The sequence below is a fragment of the Echeneis naucrates genome, chromosome 10 (assembly GCF_900963305.1).
Source record: "Echeneis naucrates chromosome 10, fEcheNa1.1, whole genome shotgun sequence".
Classification (NCBI taxonomy): domain Eukaryota; kingdom Metazoa; phylum Chordata; class Actinopteri; order Carangiformes; family Echeneidae; genus Echeneis; species Echeneis naucrates.
Genome location: NC_042520.1, coordinates 13,494,638 through 13,515,992, shown reverse-complemented (window position 1 = coordinate 13,515,992; position 21,355 = coordinate 13,494,638). Strand labels below are relative to the sequence as shown.

General features: G+C 42.1%; 2 protein-coding genes across 5 annotated transcripts; one reads left to right on the top strand and one right to left on the bottom strand.

Moving 5' to 3' along the window:
* Window positions 1-1,615: 1,615 nt before the first annotated feature.
* Window positions 1,616-10,500, bottom strand: rgs14b (regulator of G protein signaling 14b). 4 transcript variants are annotated; one of them, XM_029512310.1, is made up of 15 exons: window positions 10,371-10,500; window positions 8,199-8,220; window positions 7,884-8,035; window positions 7,689-7,781; window positions 6,956-7,099; window positions 6,692-6,868; window positions 6,521-6,599; window positions 6,297-6,397; window positions 5,928-6,140; window positions 5,576-5,652; window positions 5,052-5,178; window positions 4,577-4,658; window positions 3,790-3,842; window positions 3,462-3,540; window positions 1,616-2,755 (listed from the first exon to the last, which is right to left on the bottom strand). In XM_029512310.1, exons 1-15 carry the CDS (start codon window positions 10,413-10,415, stop codon window positions 2,475-2,477), a joined length of 1,725 nt encoding a protein of 574 aa, XP_029368170.1. In that variant the 5' UTR covers window positions 10,416-10,500; the 3' UTR covers window positions 1,616-2,474. The 4 variants fall into 4 exon arrangements, with proteins under 4 accessions (XP_029368170.1, XP_029368169.1, XP_029368168.1 ...); XM_029512309.1 differs by having other exon boundaries at window positions 3,441-3,540; window positions 5,576-5,649; XM_029512308.1 differs by having other exon boundaries at window positions 1,617-2,755; window positions 3,441-3,540.
* Window positions 10,501-16,110: 5,610 nt separating this feature from the next.
* On the top strand, window positions 16,111-19,658 carry arl3l1 (ADP ribosylation factor like GTPase 3, like 1). Its single transcript, XM_029512691.1, has 6 exons — window positions 16,111-16,128; window positions 17,053-17,196; window positions 18,245-18,361; window positions 18,730-18,780; window positions 18,893-19,078; window positions 19,271-19,658. The coding sequence occupies exons 1-6, from the start codon at window positions 16,111-16,113 to the stop codon at window positions 19,316-19,318; spliced, it is 564 nt and encodes a 187-aa protein (XP_029368551.1). The 3' UTR covers window positions 19,319-19,658.
* The last annotated feature ends 1,697 nt before the right edge of the window (window positions 19,659-21,355 follow it).

The following is a 21,355-nucleotide window of genomic DNA, read 5'->3' as shown; positions in this document are numbered from 1 at the left end:
CATAGATGAGTCCATAGAGTTGGTCAGGGCAGTAACTGCTACAGCAGCTGGATGGAGAGCACAGCAAGACGGCTCACAGTGACAAGGGCATCATGTCCTGTAATTACCGATGATGGGCTGCCAACTCTACCATAGTCAGGTGTCTCTCAGACACACAAATTAAGACACTGCCAATTCCTGACTACATTCATCCTGATGGGGAGAGTCAGACAGCCGGCCGGAGCCTGAATCTCCGCTTAGCCATGTTCCTCTCATCTGACAACTGAGTCGGTGTTGGTGAAAACACTCAGCGCAGATCTTGTCCAGCACCAGCTGAGCAGCACATTTCAATTTACAGGGATGTACAAGCATTGATTTGATGGATGGGTTTTGTTTTACACCGTGTATATACTCTTCTGCAGGGCTCTCTTGGAAGGGTTTATTTTCCTAACTTGATCCTGTAGATGGTACTGATTTGTTGAGAGTCCAAACCTCATCTTCCCCAAATGTACACTGGACTTAACCACGGGGCTCAGCTCAAGCTGAAAGTGTTAAATAAAACAGAGCGAGGAGGAAGCACTGGCACGCAATCTGAATGAAAATGTGAGCTTTTCTGTGAATGAGATAAGGTGGCGTATGTCAAGAAAGCACGAGGCATCTAATCAAGCAAAGAATGCACTGCCAAACGAGACGACGGATGATAAGGGATGACAGGAGCACAGGCGGACACATCTGACTGAGCCAGCACAGCGATGACTCCCTAACAAAAACAAACAAAAAGAAAGATTCATGAAATGGCTGGGGGAAAATTCAGCCACTCACCTCTCCTCCTTCTCTTTTCTCCTCTCAGTTCAGCAGACGCGCAGTGGTGTAGATGGCACTCTTCATCTCACTGCTGTGATGGTGTCTGCGAGAGCACACCCCTCGCTGCCCATTCATAGCTCTGCCGACGCACCACTCATACATTTATGGACACGCACAGGCAGCACAGCACCAGGTGGTACGCTAGCTCTGTGTGCTAATGGGGTCGTGCCTGGCAGTCGGCAGATGTGTTTGTGGCAAACAGTTGATGTAAGCTTCACATTAATGCTTTCATGTCCTGCTCAGGTTAATTACAATCGACAATATGATGATACACACCAAGGAGACACTTCCCTAACCTCAGGTCTCATTTGTGTGTGTGTATGTATGTATGTATGTGTATATATATAAATAAAACGCACTGATATATTCCATGTGGATTAATTCATCTATGACTCATCCTATTTGCTTTGTGATCAACAGCCAAATAGAACCGTAATCATCCTCTCAGGCTTCTGAACTGGAATCCACCATCCAGCAACAAGTCGGTAGACAGACGAAGCCGGTCATTGGCTGCGAACCAATTGCAAAGACCCAATCACAGCAGTGGAACCATCCCCGTCACCGTGCAAAAATGACATCATTATGTGACAGCACTTTTGGAGAGAGATTTCTGTACCACACAGATGAATGCATAATGTAATCAAACCTACCTACAAGTGACACCTACACACATCTAGATTAGACCCGCTTGAGACTGCATGACTCATACTGCTAGTCCACCGAGGCACTGGTGTCTGGCTGTGCTACATATGAAACCCCATCACGTAGCCTCTGTCACACCAGAAACCGACCTTAGTGACTCAGTGGTAGACGCTGAAAGACACCTAATGCCGACATAACAGGAGCACGCTTTAATTCTTATGATACACCCTGTGGGACATTTCTTTCATATACATAGTCCATCATGACCTCAAATTCGCCCGGACTTCACAAAGTGCCATCACAGCAAATGCCTTTTAGTGCCACCAACACATTTCAAAATCTCACACTAGCACACAAAATTAAGCAATTTCAAATATTAAAAATTCATCTATAAATCACAAAAATATTTCAAAATCTTTATACAAATGGCAAAAACCCAATCGTGCAACACACTTGGAAAACAATTGGCCTTGCATGAGCCTGGCGACCTGTCCAGGGTGTACCTTTGCCCAACATCAGCTGGGATTGCTCCAGCATCCCTGCAAATTTCACAGATAAGCATCATAAATAGCAAATGGATGGACGGAGTCTATAAACTGCACTCTGGGCGGTCACATGTTCATGAGCAGAGACATGTCTCGATTAAAAGAAAAGCTTGAGATGCAAGAGCAATGTTTGACAGAGAAACAGCGATATTAAAGAAAACAATAAGACTGATGTTTAACCAAAACTTCTGTTATAGGTTTTTGGCGGATTAAGCAATTCACAGCAAACATTCTGCCATTGGATGTGTAGTGTTTTCAAATGACACTATACTGGAAATGCGTTCCTCATCAGTGGCGGAGCTGGCAGCGCCCTGCTCCTCACAGCTTATTCATAAACAATAAAACAAAGTGCTTGTACATTTTGGACTAAAATGAGTCTTTTGACATGTTGAAAACAGTTGCTGTGGTTTTGATCATGTCTTTTTCCATCCCACTCAAAATCTTTCAAACGGCAGTTTCCTTTAAGTCTTGGTTGGTTTCCTTTAAGTCACTGGTCCCCTCTCCTGCCCCATCTGAGGCTGACGGTAAAGATGCCGCGTCTCCTGACTCCTCTGTGGAAGGTGCAGTGGAGGAGCTGGTCGTACCGGGCTCCTCGGGCTCCGTGCCTGGCCCCTGGTCTGTGGACACCTGCAGAAATTCAGGAATCTCCAGGTGCTCTTTGGTCAGAAGGCCTCTCTGGTCATCAACTCGGCAGCACTGGGCTTTTGTCAACATGTCCAGAAACCCTGACGCACAGAAAATATGCTCATTTCGGTGTTCTCGTCAAGACGAGATCGACAAAAGTGACAAATGTGTATGCATTTGTCATTTTTATCTTAGCTGATTAGGAGTAAGTGGGGAAAAAAATAAATTAGGAATTTTTAAAAAAAGTAATTGAGGTGCTGTGCTGTTTGGATGATACGCATTTATCATGCTACTTTATAGCAATGTATTATGAATCCTAGCAATAAACTTGACATTTAAATCCTCCTTGACCTTCAGAACAGTGACTGAGTCAGTCTAATCACGCCCATTTTAGCCTTAAGGGGTTTTGATTGGTGTAATGATCATCTTCATAATCTATCTATAAAATTTGTTATTGAAATTTTTAATTCCCTTCCCTCTGCTGAGGAAGAATTGTGTGAAGTATTGTGCTATAATGAAAGTGACTTTGTGGCGAGTTCACTTACTGTCAAGATTTTTTGATGGCTCCTGGCCTGAGGACAATGTGTTTTGGCGAGATGACAACAGTGTTGTCTATAATGTCAAATTTCACTGACTGATTGGTATGATTACATTTCCACCAGTGGTTAGACGCGCGCGGGCGCTACCACACACTTATGGATTTCTTGTTGATGTTTGCCATTTTACGTAACTTATAGGATACAGTGGCATATTGCCAAACCCTCCAGTACTGCTCAGGTCTCCTACCATCCATGTCGCGGTTCTTACTGGGCTTGGGCTGAGTCTTAGCTCTGTCCGTCTGCAGCAATGTTCGGGCCTCCGTACCACCGCCTCTCACAGCTCTGGCCTGTGATCAGAATTGAGCCCACCATTGTCAATCAAAATATGGTTTTCACAGGTTTCAGATCCCAGTAATCTAAAATTTTAATTCCATAAATTCACAAGACTACAAAAACTACACATTTGAGAGATGTGATTTTTTTTTTTTTTTTTTTGGGGGGGGTGATAAATTTCAGCAGTGTCCAACATTTTATTCTATAGTGATAATCACTGAAAGAATCTCAGGAGCCCCCACAGTCAACCAAAAATGTCTCACCTGTGTGGCTGCAGCAGAAGCACTGCCTTTAGGATTGCTGGCCGGGTCTCTTCCTGTTCAAACCACAAAGCTGCACATTAGTTTCCAGCAATACAGAAAGTAGTCGGACTGCTGGTGATGCTACACAGCCCAGCTTCCCAATTCACACCGACATCAGCAAGGTAAAATGTTTTTGACAAGAATAAAAGTAGATCAGTTCTCCCCACCTCAGCTCCATGCACTTTGTTTAGGAGGAGGGAAAATAGTTTTGATAAGAGTCTAGTGCTTGTATCCCAGGAGGACCAAAGCGAAGTTGGTTCTGGTTTCTCAGCAGTCGGGAAATGAGGTGAGTGAACTTGAAGTGACACTGCACTCAACAAACCAAATGGACTAAGACATGTCAGCCCACGGAAAAAAAATGGAGACACATACAAAGGAATCAGAGTAGGAAAAGGAGGAACATGGAGACATTGATGCAGAAAAACCAGGGCAGTAAAAGGACTCTCTTCCCCGCCAGCTAAGAGGGAGAGAGCCAAGAAATAGGGAAGCACTTTCTAAATAACACTAAAGAATCAGTTAAATAAAAAAGAAAGACACAAGCAAGAGTCAGGCAGCATTCAGAGGTGATTACACACTTTACAGCTAACAGGATAGAAAAGTCCTGAAGGAACTCTTTATTTGTTCATTAATCAATTGGGGTTCTGTGTGCTTTTGGGAGGAGCAGCGTAGTCAGTAAATGACTTTGTTTGAGAACATGATTCTTTCTGGTTCACTTTTTCAAAAAAGTACCATGGGACAGAACATTAACCTTTGTTTTTGTCAAGTCGCAGCGTCTTATTAGCCAATTTGAATACAGTGTCGCTCATGTTCATGGGCTCGTCGCTTCCAACCTTCAACAAATAAGAAAAGAACATGAATTATTCCAGCTAGACAGATGCTGAGACTAAATGAGGAAGCATCAACACCTGACAAATAAATCTTTTTTTTTTTAAGTGTATTTGTTTTCATTAGCACAATGGTGCAACACCTCCAGATGCAGTAATCACATTAAAATTACCAATTTCATATGAATATTTACATCGACAGTTGCATGTAAACTGTTCCCTCACAACGGCTGCTTGAGGTAGGGAGTCAGAAGTGGAGGGGTTTGGACAAGATTTTTAATTTTTTTATATGAAATATTAGACAAGGCGGGGTTTTTTAAGAAACCTTATCTGAATAACTCCTAGATAGCCTGTGCTAGTAACGGTGGCCTCATTCGTGGATAAAGATCATTCACTCACCATGGTGACCAGGGTCTCTTGCGGCTTAAGGTGGTGCTTCTGCATTACCACAGAGAGAGCATCTTGGAGTGTCTTACTAGATTTTGCCACGATCCCCATAGTCTTCCCAGTAAAGGCAATCTCTAGTCTGAAATGGAGAAAAACAGGAATTAAATTAAAAAATTAAAAAAAAAAAAAAAAAAAAAAAAAAAAAAAAGTCCTCCCCTCCCTAGATACTACCAAGAGACTGGACGAAGGGGAACAGCAGTAGTGCATAACTAAAGATCCAGTCAGAGAAACACAGATTTGATTTAATATAGCAACTTATGTGATTGCACAGTGTGAATGATGCGTCAAGATATTTCGGCCCACAAATTTATCAGCATGAGGTGGCAAAACAAGTACTTCCCTCTAATATTGTGAGTAGAGACGTGTTATCGTGGGATGGAGGTGTGAAAGTTGACTCGGGTGTCAAAGACAGGAAAGAAAAAAAAAAAAAAAAGAAAAAAATGGAGGGGAAGCAAAGGAAGTGACAGTTGACTCACGCAAATGTCACCCTGAGCTCGAGAGAGACCTGCTGATCTCTCAGAACGGCGCAGTCCTGGTCCAGCAATAAGGGCTGCTGGAGAGAGAGTAACAGTGCATCAGACACGGAGAAATTGAAGGCATTTTCAGAGACGCGAGGGCCAACAGGGGCACTTTATAATACAGTTTCATAAGGTTTGAGACAACACAAGAGGGAGTGGGACGAGGCTGCGAGAGGTTCAGAGGATGTTGGCACAGGAACAGGGTAGTCATCTTTCTCACACAGCCTGTTGCAAAACAACTTTGCAGTGACAGTTTTGAAAAGCTTATTGGTTTCAAGCCGTTTCTTGTGCAGGAGACGGAGCAGCTAACCTTGTCCTTCCCCTGAAGGTAGATGACGACATCTTTCAGTGGGAAGCCTCTCTTTTCACAAAGGCTGGCCAGCATTTCTTTGATGGGTTGGCCGTTGCGTGTCGGGGCTAGGGAAGCGCTGCCATCAGGCAGGTAGACACAGCAGTAGCCCCCCTCCAGCTCTAGCCGACTCCCACCTCCCTGATCTGGAGACCTGGGATTTGATTTGCCATTCTGCATCACAGATGAAGAAGAGGAGGTTTGTGAAGTCTAAATAAGGAAGTATTCAATGAGTGGCTGATTTTCCTCTAAAATCTTTCCCCCCCTGATAGCTTATATTTAGTTATTCAGGAGTGCTACAGACCATTTGTCACACTGACTTGCACTGACCTCCATCTGCCTGGAGAGGGACCCAAGCTCCACACTGCCAATTGATTTCACTGGCATGTGGGACTCTTTCCTGTAGCCTGGACTTTGGGTGTTGGATATGTCTGTTATGGAAAATAAAGAGGGACACATTGAAAGTCTCAAATAAAGTAATAATAATAATAAAAAAAAAATGAACATTAAGTCATAACACAGAAACACAAGTTCTGCCATCTGACAAGCAGCACCTCCCCAGGATCCTCTTTTCTGATTCCTTTTCTCTGAGGCACTTCTGCCATCAGGCAAACTAGAGTCCAAGGTCTTGTTCTGTTGGAGAAACAGATGGAATAAAACCAAAACAGTAGTCACTCACATTTTTCCTGTCCCCATCCCTCAGGCTGTTTTCCTAGTTGATCTACCTTCTTGCTGCTGAGCGAGGGGTAGCTGGATGCAACGTTCTCCCATGATCCCATGCAAACAGGCTCATTCGAGAGCTGAGGTAGAAGTTTTCCTTCTACACTTGCCAAGGTGCAACTCTGGTACAGAGGAGAGCGCACAAAGCGCCTGTAGCTGTCCATCTTCATCAGCTTAAATATCTGATAGAAAACAGGAGCAGTTTTAGAACAAGTCAGCCAAGTCACAAACACTACATCGTTGCACAAATGCATGGACTCCAAACAGACCTGTGCTTGAGCCTTGTTGAAGATGTCTGGTGTGGGCTCCTCCAAGTCCCTCTCTTCTATCTTGGCAGACTCATCGATGTTGACTGAGTACGGCGCGCTGTCAGACAGGTAAGTGGTGTAGATGGAGCGAGCCACCGCTTTCAGCTGGGAGGAATTAAAAAAAAAAAAAAGAAAAAGCACCCTCAGACTGAATCATCATTACCTAATCTTTGTCTCCTAATCATTTTTTTCCAGCCAGTGGTACATAATGATTAGACCCCTGTGAGTCAAACCGGCTTCTTAGTGGTTAGCTTTCAGAGGCACGTAAAGGCCAATGTGCAGTTTTTTTTTTTTTACTGGTCTGCTGTCTTTAGAGAATTAAATTGGCCTTTTCCAAGTATCTGCGCCGCAAGCCATGCAATACATCTGTATGTATTCATTTCCCTGTTCACTGGGAAATTCCATCAAAAAGAGTTGGTTGTGTTTCTAACTTCCTGGCACGCAGCTTATTTGAATGATTTGTGTGAGGGAAATAAAATCCATGTTCACAGGAAAGGTTTTCGTTTGCTATCTGATGATGACCATGATGGACTTTAAAAAGAAAACATTGCTACATCAAACATAGAAGCTGCAGATCACCACACAGGCACAATGGCAACATAGCTACCAAGTTGCTCTCCCCCATTCACCTTTTCTTTCTCAATAAATAACAATGATTTCCATTAAACAAATTCAGCATGTAAAGCAGTCATACCTCATCCGACGAGGTGACTGCAATCTTCCTGAACTTTTCACACGCTTGCCAGAATAAAATGTTTTCTGCACTTACTTCAGACTTTAAGAATGCCTGTGGAGAGACACACACACACACACACACACACACACACACACACTTTTGAAGTTGTTAAAAAAAATTATAAAACTGTACAACCTTAAAAATGTGTCTTACGGTAAAGTAGTGGACACCAGAGGGGTCCTCCAACAGCTTCTCAAACGAAACAGCCCAGCTCACTACACTGTTGGCAGGGCCGGCCTCTCCGCCCGGAGTCCCCGGAAGGCTGGAGCTGCTGCCTCCACAGCCCCGTGCAGACATGTTCAACTCTACAGCACATACAGACACAAGCACGCCCATTTAATCAGCACAGAGAAGCATGACCAAGAATGAGAGTGAATCAGATATTTCCTCCTGTCCTGCTCAGACATGTTCAAACTATAGAGATGCGATATGTGCAGGATTGCCAGTGCACACGTAGTTCACGCTTACCTCCATCTGACACAGCCTGGCTCTGTGGAGAGGGTGTAAAAAAGAAACTTTAGAATATTAAAACAAAGCATCTGACAAGATGAGACACACCTCATTGAGTTCACCCTTGGCGAGCAGTCCATTTCATTTCTGGGTGAAAGCCTAATGGTATTGGATGACAAACAGAAAACCGTAAACTATGTAAGTTAAAATTTAAGACAGTAAACTACAGAACTAAAGAGAGAAATCAGCACATCGCCATACTGTAGCTGAAATGCATGTTTCAGTCATATTCAGGTCATACACGTGTATTCAAAGAAGATCGTCAAACATTTAGGAAGTGAACTGTGAAAAGCAGCTGCATGGGTTTTTTCTCCTCATTGTAACAGTATCATGTAATCAGCTAGGGCTGTTCTCACAGGAAGTGGTTGTGACACTGATGACAATAGTTCTCATTCAGCTTTTTGGGGAGGGGGGGGGGTGTTCTTTACATTTCTCTTCAAGTGCTTTCAGAGTTCTGCAAACTCTTGCATCAATTTCCATTTTGAACAAATGTTAATCAAGGTGCAGAAATACAGCTCTAACCCTGCAGGACTGCATATAAGAAAATATGATCACCAACTTTTGAAACATCAGTTTCATGTGATGCATTGAAGCGTGTGAGGGGAGGAAAAATAAAATGAAAAAAAATACACACACACACACACACACACACACACACACACACACACACACACACACACACACACACACACACACACACACACACACACACACACACACACACACACACACACACACACACACACACACACACACACAGTTTGGCTTTTTTGTTTTAGGCCATGTGGGTTTGCTTTGGGTGTTCCAGAGGGCTTGTGGGCTCCACCTCCAAAACAGTCTGAATGTGAGTGTAGGCATGTCGTATCCAGTGTAAATATTTGCAAAAGATGAATAGGACACAGACAGTCATTCACAAACTCAAACTGAAATTTACTTCCAAAATGTTAAATTAGATATTAAGCAGGCTAACTCTAATCACATCTATTTCTGTGCCTAAATGTTACAGCTCTGTGAAAGGTCAGATCTGTGGACCAACTGAAATTAAATCCAGTTTATCTTGACACAGTTTCTCAAAACACAGCAGTGTCAACTGCTCAATCATATTGAAAGGTTACCGTGTTTCAAGTGAAAAACATCTCTGCATGAATGGAGCATCTACTAATGTAACAAAAAAAATAAAAAAATAAAATCTACGCATGTATGAGACAAACAATCTCATCTATTGAACTGTATGTTCGATAGACGTCTCAGCTCCAGCTCTTCAGTGGCCAAGGTTAATGTCCTTTTACAGAAAACACTAAATTGATTCTAAAACAAACAGCTGGCTGTTTCTGCAGGTGTTAGCCTCACTGTGACTCTTCAGTTTCTTTTGTTAAAATGCTGAAAAAAACAACAACAAAAAAAAAAAAGTCAAAGCTTACAAATACAGTTCTCAGGAGAAGCCAATACACACATCAGAAAGCAAAGATTCATCATCCTCTTAGTCGTGCACCTTTCCTTCACTGCAGCTGAAGATAATATCTGAGGATTATGATTTTCTGCAAATCCTTTGAAAGGAAAGATATGCGAACAGTTTGTGTGCAGCACCAAATTGTAGGAACATTTCCAAACATAGAAAACAGAGTACAGAGAGCCGTTTCAAACCATAGAATCGCCGTATACATTTTCACACATTCAGCAGGGTTAAACCAATTCATGAAGCATAATGGTCTCACACAGAGTAGACCAAAGCCAGCTCAGCCTACACATGACAGACTGGCAAGCAGACATGACTCCATTTCCGCTTCTGACTCAGGCAAGCCCGATCTGTCTTCAGCTGCTACCAACACATCGTGCTAGGGGGTAAGGCACTGCTGAGGAGAGGAGGTCCAAGCTACCGCAAGACAACTGCACTTTGGGTACTCTGGCCCAGATGTCACCACAATATTAAATCAGAGACAGTCCAAAACGTGGCCTGCCCTGCTCATTCCAAGACTACAACTTACAAGTGGACATTTCAACAGTCAACACAAGCTCACTCTTCCTGGTACATTTCCAAGCTTCAGCAACATAGAGCAAATGAAACCTGCTTTTTGCATCATACATGTCAAAATAAACCACTGGGTTCATGGATGGCTGCTGCCAACTCACCATGTGGCCAGTCGGAATCCGTAGGGAATTAGAGTTCTTCGCCATGGTGGCTCGGACACCAGACTACAAGCTGAAGCCTTATGCGATGCGCACACTGTCCAGGGCACACAACCCAGTGCTCCACCCAAAAATGATGCACATTCTTAATAGAGAGACTTGAAAAATTCATCACTTGGGTCTTGTCACTTCCTGCCTGGAAGGGAAGTCTTGCCATAGCAACAAGCCACAAAAGAGGAAGTATGGTTACTATGATCAAACTGTTCTCAACCTACATCTTGAGTAACACTGATGTGGGAACACTGACAAGGTCGAAGTACTTAGTCACTATAAGTTACTTTAAACTATCATACGGTCTGGGTTGCAAAATTACATCTCCAGAGTAACATGAGAAATGTAGTCACGAAAAAAAAAAAATACATGACAGTTCCTCTGTCATGAGAGGGACAGAAACTGGCTCATTTCATGCCAGTTTCTGCCTCGTAGGTTGTTTAAGAAAATATAGGAAATAAGTCAAACTCTTTAAATATCTCTAAAGGAGTAATTTAAACTTTACATCTCATTGACTTGCTCACTTTTTGAAAAATCAAACTCTCACCTCACATTTTTCATTATTTTAAAATTTTATCTTGAGCAGATTTTCATAGAGTTCACCATCACATAAGGATTATTCTAGAGCAAAAGACAAAAGTCTGGATAACAAAACAACAACAACACAGTGACAACAATTTAAAGCACTGCCCTCCCCTAGCTCCAATACCACACACGCTTGACACACATTCTCACATTAGCTTGTGTGATAGGATTGTCATACCTTCTTACGCACTGTGATGAAATTGGTTACATTCCACCATTTGTCATATTTCCTGTTTTGCTTTCGTGCTGCTAATTTTCCCAGGAAGTAGAAGCTGTGACAAAGTCCTCTGAAAGTGACCATTTTCAGGGGAACACACGCAACCACAGGACCAGAGAGGTGGAAAACTCCAACCGAGAGCAGCACGCTTTCAGGTCAGAGTTAATTACCAGTTTTGAACAACTCCATGAGCCAGGTGGAGCAGGACTTTCTAATTAAAGGTGCACATCCTCCTCTTGGAGTAAATGGTCCATTTAACAGCTAAAATGCTGTGTATCCATCAGGTGTCAGCAATTTACCTGTCTGATTATTTTGGATATCAGATTGCAAAAAAAAAAAAAAAAAAAGGTTGACATGAACAGACAAAGAAGGTTTTTTTCAGGAGAGAAATTATCCAATTGTTACATGATTGAGCATTTGGACGACATGTTGTCCAGGATAATATGTCTGTGAAGCGTAGAGGGTGACCTCAGTATTTGTGTCACGGTCACCCCGTCCACCTCTGTGGGTCCACAGTGTGTTCCCTGTTTCCCTTCCCTCGTGGTTCCTTTGTCTCCCCCTGGCTGTCTTGCCTATCGTGGGTGTGGACGGGCCACTCTGCAGAATTCGAGCGGCTTCTTCTCATCACCACTCACCAATCAGTTCACCAACACGCCTGATCCTTCCTGCAGTATAAGAACAGTGGTTCTCCTCCCCATCTTCCTCAGGTTGCTGTTTCTGCCATGTGTGGCTCAGGCTGCCTTCATTGTGTGACTTGTCTCTGTCCTGTGTTAGTATCCTAACCTGGTTTCTGGCCGTACATGATCATTTGTGCTTTGACATCCCGCAATGTAAATCATTAAGCTAATTGAATATCAAGTAATATCGTTCATATTTCTTTTTCTTACATTCTCATGTGCAGATTTTAAATTAATGTACTAAAAGCTATTTCATCAAAAATAGTTGCTGGGAACTCTAAATTTTCCAGGATTATATTATGTGGAGATTAACAGTAACATTCTCAGTGGCTCGTGTTAACAGTGTGAAACCAGGTCAAGAAATCATCTGGGGAGCTCCTTTCCAGCCAGCAACAGTAAAGCGTTTATTGGCTGAATGCTGTGAATGCTGCTGCAGTCAAAATCAGTCCACATAAATCATGTTTTAGGAGACAACAAGTGTGCAAAGTGGTTGCGGCAACAGCTGTAAAAACTGTTTGCTTATTTATGTTTATTTTGTGCGTGTGTGTGTGTGTTGTTGCCTTCCTCTTTAAGACTTAAGATTCTAAAAGGGATGTCTGACCATCATCAGTACTGGCCGCTATGCGATGTATGCGCTGTGTATGAAGGCCTTGTGTGAAGTTCATAAAAGATGATGCTGCTGTCATGTTTTTTTCAAGCCTCCATTCTTCAAAGTCAATTTAGTTCTGCCTGTAATCCAAGCAATTCAGAATAACCTTACCTTTAATATTTAACCGTGCATGATGAGTGCAAAGGCTGTGGGTCATTTGCATAGGTAAACTTCTGCTGGCTACGGGCTTTACCTCAAGGTGCACATCTGTATTTCTGCTTCTGTCTCTCTGCGGCGACCATCTATCTATCTCCTCCATGTGTCAGAAACAAGTATACAGATTTCCATCATCTTTTTATCCTGAGTATCAGTCACCAGCAACCAGCAACAACAGCCTGACTGCCAATGCTCAAGCCACAAAAAAAAGAAAGTGTGCAAACACTGCTGCTTTTTCCGTGGAGTTCCAGAAAGCATTATTTGCATCTTTATCTGTGTTTATGATCAGTTATGCTTCTCCATTGCAAATTCCTTTATATGAGTGAGAGGACAGCAGGTCATCATACAGCTGTGTGAAGAGACAACAGAGACAACAGAGACAGAGACACTGCAACAGGTAAAATTAAATGGAGTTTTTTTGTTTATTTGTTTGTTTATCAGATGTATATAATAACTCACACTGGAGGTGTTAAATGTGCCATTAATTTCTTTTCATTTGTTCAATGCGTCTTTGTTCCTATTTAAATAAATGACTCATTCAATTCTCAAGCTTATTCTGAACCTCGGTCTTTTCCAACAGAATGGTTATGAGGACCATATCCTTGTATCTTTTGCTTGGTCAACTCATCATAGGTAATGAGTCTATAATGTACCTGTGCATATTTTTGCGAAAAGGGTATGACTGTTTTGTTCTGTTTTGTTCTGCACTTAAAAGCAGCACATTATGACACATATAGGACTCCGACCGAGAGCTGCAGCAAAATGAGACCATAGGTGAAGAAACTCAGACAAAACCTCTAAGACTATTTATAGACTGTATCTTCAAATGTTATGTATCAGCTAATGTACCTGAACACTGCCTGCCACTAAGTAATTGTGAGGCGGGATATAAAAGAAAATTGTTCTTAATGGCCTACCTCCTATCGCTCTGTTCCCTATAGAGTCTCGCTGCCAAAAACCTGCGTGCATTAATGGTTAATGCCTTCTCTTCTGCTTTGTTTGTTCGAGATAAATGCAGTCCATTTTACACAGTGTACAGTACGTTAGATCCAGTCTAGGACTTTGGGGTGTGGTACTTGGAAGTTGACTCAAACACGATTAATACTAAGGTTTTGGAATAAGATGATGAGAATAGGTACATTAGCAGTCTAATTGTTTACAGATGTATTATTTATTTATTTATTTTTTAATGTTTACATTTTAATCTTTTTGCTCATACAGAAACATATGCAAATAATTCATCAGACTGCCAAGAAGGTAACCTGTACCATTATCCTTGTCTGTGGTGGTGCACTGAAGCACATACAACAACGTTTGGGTCGTTATTTAACCACGTCACTTCTGTTTTCCTGTGCTTAAATATTCACGCTGCCCATCAGCCTTTCGGGTTTCTATCAACAGCACCGGATCCAGCGTCACAGAGGGCAGTGGCATCACTCTAACTTGTGTCCATAACATTCCCAATTTGAATCTGACACTCGGGTGGCAGAAGGATGGGGAGGAAATCCAAAAAAACGCAAACAGGAGCGAACTCATTCTCAAAAAAGTGTTTTCAGAAAACGCAGGCCAGTATGTCTGCTATGTGAACAACTCATGGTGCCATTATAGATCTCCCCCACACGATGTCAAAGTAAGCAGTAAGTTGAAAACCTCCTGCTTATTTCACACAGTTAGTGCACATTTTAATCACTGGGCACCTGCCTGGATTTATTTCACGTGTCCTAATTTGAAGTGGAAAGATGAGGATCCTTTCATGATTTTAGTAAATAGTAAATAATAAAATCCTTGAAGGCCTCACTGTCATATGACCTCATATATCTATGCATCTCTGTTTCTGTCTCTGTAACTGCATGTGTCCTCTATTAGACAATAGTTTGCTCATCCTGGTGATCAGTGGCATTGCAGCCTTGGTCCTGGTGGTGACTATGGGCCTGGCAATGAAGTTCAAGCTAAAAAGAGACAACGGTAAGCATTCACTTTAGGTTGTCTATGCAGTTGAACAGAGAGGAGGCTTATTTCTCTAATAGTTCATCCTACATGCATGACGTTGGTAAAGATACTGTTTGCATTTCTATCCCATACAATTAATGTATATTCAATCAGCTCAGCATAGCACAGACACTAAACAACCACCTGACTTGTATGATCCACATGGAGTTAAGTCAAATTAAAAATTGTAGAATAGCCAGTTTGCTAATACAGCCGCTGCCTCCATCTACAGTTAGTTTACAGACAGTAGTATGGTCTGGTTTTAGACTACGGTTCCCAACTTCCAGAAAATATTTCCCACTTCAGATCGTAGAATATCTGTTCTCTTTGAACATTATCAGGGGCGACAGACTTATTAATGGCCTGCCACACATTTCTCTGCAGCTAACCACAAAGCGAGGAGGGAGCAGAGGGCTCAGGCTGCAAGGGCTGCATCTCCAGCTCCATTCACACCAAGGGACTCCTAAATAAGAAACACTTACAAATGGGCATATTCCAATTTTGGCTCTACTGATATAGTTTTATAATCTGCTGTTGTCATATGATATAGAAATAAAATCTTTGTAATCCCTGTCTTTGAGGCTAAGTATGTGTGTTCAACTGAGGTTAGATGCTTATGTAGAGTGGATCCCTTGTGTAACACAACATTCATGTTAGCCACACCCACTGAGCAGAAAGCCTGTTCAGTTAAGGAAAAGAGCCTAGAAATGTTTTAATCCAGAAGCAGGCGTGTTCAAACTAATCCTGCTGAATGCTCTGCTCAGAGGAACGCACACGGCACAGAGCAGCTTTATGGCAGCTGGTTGATAATGGTCTCCTGTCTGAGAGAGAGAGATGGGATTTCAGAGTTGACTGATGAACGCAGGAACACAAAATTCCCCAGTTCAACTACACAATATAATCCTCCCAAGTTTATGTGTAAAGACTGTCAGTCCTCACGCTGCCCTCAGTGTATTGGTTTTTCGGCATGAACAGCATTTTCAGCCATATGACGAAAATGAAATGTGAGTGTGTGAGAGGGGCAGGAAGGACTGTTTGCTCAGGTTCTTCCCATAGCAGGTGGCTAAGGGATAATCCAGGTAAAGCCACTGCAAAGTGGAGATGGAGTGATGGACAGAGGAAGGGGGGGAGGGTGGATGGGGTGGCCTTTGCATGGATGACTATGGCTAATTCTGGCCTCCTAATCCGAGTGCCGTCCACCCTCCCCCTCTTCCTGCTTGCTAACACCACGGCGACGGGGCTATTGACGCCCAGGTAGACTTTACTATCACATACACACATACCACTTTACTGAGGAGACAGAGGGGAAAGAAAAAGTTAGCTGGTACCTTTTCTGGACGGCTGGCCTGGGTGACCTGTGTGAGCTTCACTGGAGAATGTAGCTGCAGCCTCCAGCCAAGCCACAGGAAACACGCCACCATGGGAGAAGCTCAAAAGGTAAGTGGCCCGGTCTACAGCTACAGGACTTAGAAAGCCAAATGTGAATCTTTGACTTTTGTTTTGATACAGAAGAATTTCTCACAGGTGGCTCTGACATGTATGAACCACAAAGAATGGATCTTAAGGTATTCTCACTGACTTTCTGTGTGTAGATGCTGCTTTCACAAAGGTTGGGCTACCTAAATTCCTTGACTTGTCAGATTGGGTTGACACACAATAAAAACTAGCACTGTGCATATAAATTGAACATTTAGTTTCATTTGATTAACAGTTTACAAGAGTTTAAATTGTAGTGTCAGTTTCCATAAAAGAAATATTTGAATCTAGAGAGATTCTTTTGCCAGCTGTCTGCAGTGGCGAGGCCTTTATTCAGATGAATCACACTAAAAGGTGAAATACATCTCCAATAAACAGCAGTCTTTTCACAAAGAAGCAACAGATCATTTGTACAGAATGGAGTAGGTGAGTATTACACAGTAGCTGGATAGGTTGGTTGGTAGGTGGAGCCAAACGGGTGTGCATGTGTGTGCTGGACTGTGACGTGTACAAGGAGAGCTTTGACCTCAAACTGGAAAACTCTGAATTTTCATGAGTTTTCAGGAGATGAGTGTGCTGATTTTTTTTTTTTTTAATTTACCTCTGGATAATATTAGAAACATTACACCTGTAAGGAAAGCAGGGCTCTTACTCTTCTTCACACTTAAACGCTGTAGTTTTTTCAAATACAGGATGCCATTAATAGCTGAAGCCAGTGCCTGATTTTTCTTATAATCCACACTGTCGCTGTAATGCAGAAAGACAGGATTTAAAATACAGTGATAAATGACCCGTCTTCATTTCCAGTGAAGACAGAATGCACTGACGGATGCTACAAATCGGCCCCATGCCACTGTCTTTTTTTCTGCCTCTGCCTCTGTGCAGGGCTTACTCTCTGTCATTGAGAAACTGAAGGGAACCACAGAGCAGGAGGTCAGGATAGTGCTTCTGGGACTGGACAACGCTGGAAAAACCACCCTGCTGAAGAGCCTCGCCTCTGAAGACGTGAACACCATCACACCAACACAGGTAAGGTGGTGGGGGGGGGTGTTACTTGTTAAAACACACCAAACGTCACCTTCAGGAAGACATTTACAAAAAACCTGATGCCGCATTTTAAAAATGATGTTTTGAGGTTGTATTTGTTCACTTACAGTCATCGTGATATCATTTTGGATACAAGATGTTCCTTCATCAGAAATATTTCTTCAGCAGTGAGCGGTTCATGATAGTGTAACCCAGAATTAAAAGCGCTGGTGGATTTTATCTCGCAAGCGCAATACCCTCTCTTTACTCTAACTAAAAGCAATGAGGTTCAGATGACCTTCACTCTTCTGACACGGAAATGAAATGATCGGTCTTACAGTCAGATCAGTAAAACAATGTGAGGATGTCAGATCATCTTGTTAAAGCATTTGTTAAATAACCTTTCACCTGGAGATGAACCTTACATGACCGTCCTGATTTGCATGCTCTCAGCACAATTTCTGAGAAGATCCCAATCAGGTCCTCTTTTTTTTTTTTTTTTTCTATTTCTTTTGAATCATCTCCGACGGACGTGATTATCTAACCTCTAATGTGATTATCCAATTCCCTGATATGAACCATGTCTGAACCATTAAGAGACACAGAGCACATGCACCGTCAGCTCGTCAGACACCATACGGAGAGCATGCAGTTCAGTATAAGATGGGCAGTACAAACCTAGGTCTGACATGACACATGAACACATACACTGCACTTGATCCTTCACGACTTATCCTCAGATTTGCCCCTCAGCTGGCCTTCAGGATAAACTTGTTACACAACCTCGCTGGCTGAAACAGAAAGGAGGTGTGTTATGAAAAACAGCTACAGATTAACACCGGGATCATCAAGACGCCTCGGTTTCACTGCTACGGATGCATAATGATATCGTATACAGAGTGTTTAATTTATAACGCACACCTGCGTTTGCCCTCTCGCCTCTTCATGAATTCCTGTGGACCGTTTGCTACGCTTTCAAGGTGCTGACGCTACATTCAGCCAAAGACACTAGTGTGCAGTACAATGACCCCCACTTTGTGTTTCACCACAGGGCTTCAATATCAAGAGCGTTGCCTCTCATGGCATGAAACTAAATGTTTGGGACATTGGAGGACAGAGGAAGATCAGGCCGTTCTGGAAAAAGTATTTGGAAAACACAGACCTGTTGGTGAGTGACTGCTTTAAACTTCACCAAAAACATTTCAAGAGCAAGAGACTCATTTTGATTGCCATCTAAATCTTTATACTTGTTGCAAGTCACTGGGGAAAAAAAAACAAAAAACACAGTGGAGGCAATCAGCAGTCATTTTTTACAGCACAAAGAGCTGACACACAATGCTGAAATGCTAAATTTAATTAAACTCAACGTAAAGGGACCTTTTTGAAAAGAGTGAGAATTGATTTGCTGCCACAGGAACAGTGTCACTGACAAGTGAACAAAATACTTATGCCAAGTTTTTTTTTTTGTTGTTTGTTTGTTTGCCTATCTTAAATAGGAGTATTATGCCTCACTGTCATGTACTTTCTCTTTTACAGATTTATGTTATTGACAGTGCAGACAAAAAACGTTTTGAAGAGACAGGACTGGTGAGCTTGACACATTTTTCACCTCTGACAAAAAGCACACCCAAAATGTCAGTTAATCAAACTGATATACGGTCATTGCAGTCAATAACTTGTTTTGTTTGTGTGTGAACAGGAGCTGTCCGAGCTGATTGATGAGGAGAATCTAAAAGGCGTTCCTGTACTCATCTTTGCCAACAAGCAGGATCTGGCCACGGCATCACCGGCCAGTGAGATTGCTGAGGGACTCAACCTGCATACATACCGGGACCGCGAGTGGCAGATTCAGGCCTGCTCAGCTGTGTCCGGGGAGGGAGTTCAAGTACGACACAGTTTGATTTATTGATTTCTCCTTCAGACGGAACATAATTTATCTTATAAAAGACCTCTCCGTCTTCCTCCTGCATAACAATGTGCTGCCAAGTCTGAAGCGTTCAAATCTAAACTGGTTTTGTTCAGAGATTTGACTATTTTGCATGTTAATCCGATTTCAATTGTTATTTTATTTTTCCAGGATGGTATGAACTGGATTTGCAACAACATTGTGAACAAGAAGAAATGAACAGCACTGACCTGAGTCAAACTAAGAACCAGCCTCTCGTCAGGAATTAAACTAAGTATTTCACTTGATTAAATATCAACACACGTCACAGATGACAGATCCCGCTCCCCTAAGAGATCTGAATGATAATTATGTTTTTACAATTTGTCATTTTTATGAAAATTTTGCAAATGTAGCTCATTTAATTGCAATATTTTTTAGCTATAATATGTGAATTATTAACATTCTACCCCCCAAATCTATGTTTTTCTTCCCTTTATCCCAAAGGATGTTTGTCTGGTGAATCTATGTGTTTACTTAAATACTGCATAAACCATGCAGAGTGTGTAGAAATGTAGAACTGGAGAACTGGGGTTAGTCAGTTACATAGATCTGTTCAGTGTGAGTGTAATGTGTTTTGAGATTTTTGAAAGTAAAATAATTTGTAATTTCTGGCACTGTGCTTTCTTGTAATCGTATTCTCCGATCATACATTCATTGATGCATTCACAATGAGAGTGAGCACATGAATATAAATGGCCAAATAATAATTTTTAAACACTGTCATTAAAAGGAGACTTATGAATGCGTCTGGAAATGCTGAGGTTTCCCTGAGTGACACGGAGAACAATAACAAGCTGATCTGCAGCTGCTCAGCCATCATTCTGATTTATTTCCATGGCACGATGACAAGTCATTACACCGTACAGTGAGAGAGAGACTAATTGAAAAGCAAAAGCAAGCCAGAAGAGTGTACAATTATGCACTTGCGTGGCAAAACAAGATATCAAATCTTCAAGGCACAGCAGAGCAAACAGTGCAGGAAATTACACGCAGAGAGGCTGACTAATTTTCAGCAGGGACACTGTGTCTCAAAATGTTTGCTTTATATGTTAATTCTGGGACTGTTATATAGTGTGCAGTCTCTCTCGCAGAAATCTGTACGTCTGTTCCAGTTTGTCTGCAGGCACTTGACTGCGTTACACCTCTCGAGTCCCACTACGTGTGCGCCACACTGAAATGCAATCAGTCTACTTTTTCAGAGACACTCTGAGGTAACAATTTCTCTGTTCTGAGTCAAAGAAACATTTTTAGATCACTGACTTCAGAAAACTCCCCCGCACAGTTCATCTCTCCTGAGACCAAAATGACACACCCTATTTCAGGCTTCACAACCAAAACATGCTTCTTTGCATATCTGTCCCTTTAACCTTGCTAAAGGCCAAGTCCTCCATTCAGCCATTTTTGTCTCTACTCAGCTGCATTTGGATTTAATGGATGTTTTTGCTTCTATTGTCTTGAGCTGTAATTAACCATCTGAAAGCACTCTAAAATCACATCAGCTGGCAGGCTTTGTTCTGTGTCCTCCTCGGAAATGATGTGACAGTTTTTATATTTGTTCTTTTATCTGGTCTTCATTGGCATTTAAAAAAAAAAACAGCCTTCTAATTTAAGTGTTATCAAAATGACTGAAAACCTGTAAGATAATTGAATCATTCCCATGGGGACTTAATTTTGGAGCCAGTCCTAAAGCATTCTTTAGGCATCACGTCCTGTTGATTGAGCACAGCAGGGGTCTGGGGCCAATTACAACTTGTACTAAAGGATCATTATGGGTTGTTTGAAAGTGACCAGACAACGCAGGAGCTGGGCTGCTGACAAGATGAGTTTGCATTTTCGGGTGTGTTGTTTGGTGTTGCTTCTTTTACCAACAGGTGGCAGCATTGTAGAGTTAGATGGATCTCAGAGCTGACGAAGACACTGCTCTTCACAAAGTAGCTGGAAGTAATTGGCACACTTTAATTTTATTTTGCTTTTTATTGGATTTGCTGTTTCAAAATGTATGTTGTCTTATGCATGCACTTTTATTCCTGCATAGTTTCAGCAGAATACGTGGAAATACGTGGAAAATGTCAGATATTGGTAGAGATTGTAGGCTACAGGTGGTTGGGCTGCTCACATCGTTGAAAAAATTTAAAATCTCATTAGTATACTTTAAAATGCATCCTTGAGGTATTATGATGTCACTTCCATGGTAGTGGCCCTTCCAGCAAGTGT

Bases quoted from the DNA above. Each gene is read 5' to 3' on its own strand.
- rgs14b (XM_029512308.1), bottom strand. From the start codon at position 10,415: ATGGCGAAGAACTCTAATTCCCTACGGATTCCGACTGGCCACATG. The intron at 8,221-10,370 runs GTGAGTTGGCAG...CCCTCTCCACAG, and splicing joins GGATTCCGACTGGCCACATG to AGCCAGGCTGTGTCAGATGG. The intron at 4,659-5,051 runs GTGAGTGAATGA...TATTTGTTGAAG, and splicing joins AAGAGACCCTGGTCACCATG to GTTGGAAGCGACGAGCCCAT.
- arl3l1 (XM_029512691.1), top strand. The intron at 18,781-18,892 runs GTGAGCTTGACA...GTGTGTGAACAG, and splicing joins GTTTTGAAGAGACAGGACTG to GAGCTGTCCGAGCTGATTGA. The intron at 19,079-19,270 runs GTACGACACAGT...TTATTTTTCCAG, and splicing joins TGTCCGGGGAGGGAGTTCAA to GATGGTATGAACTGGATTTG.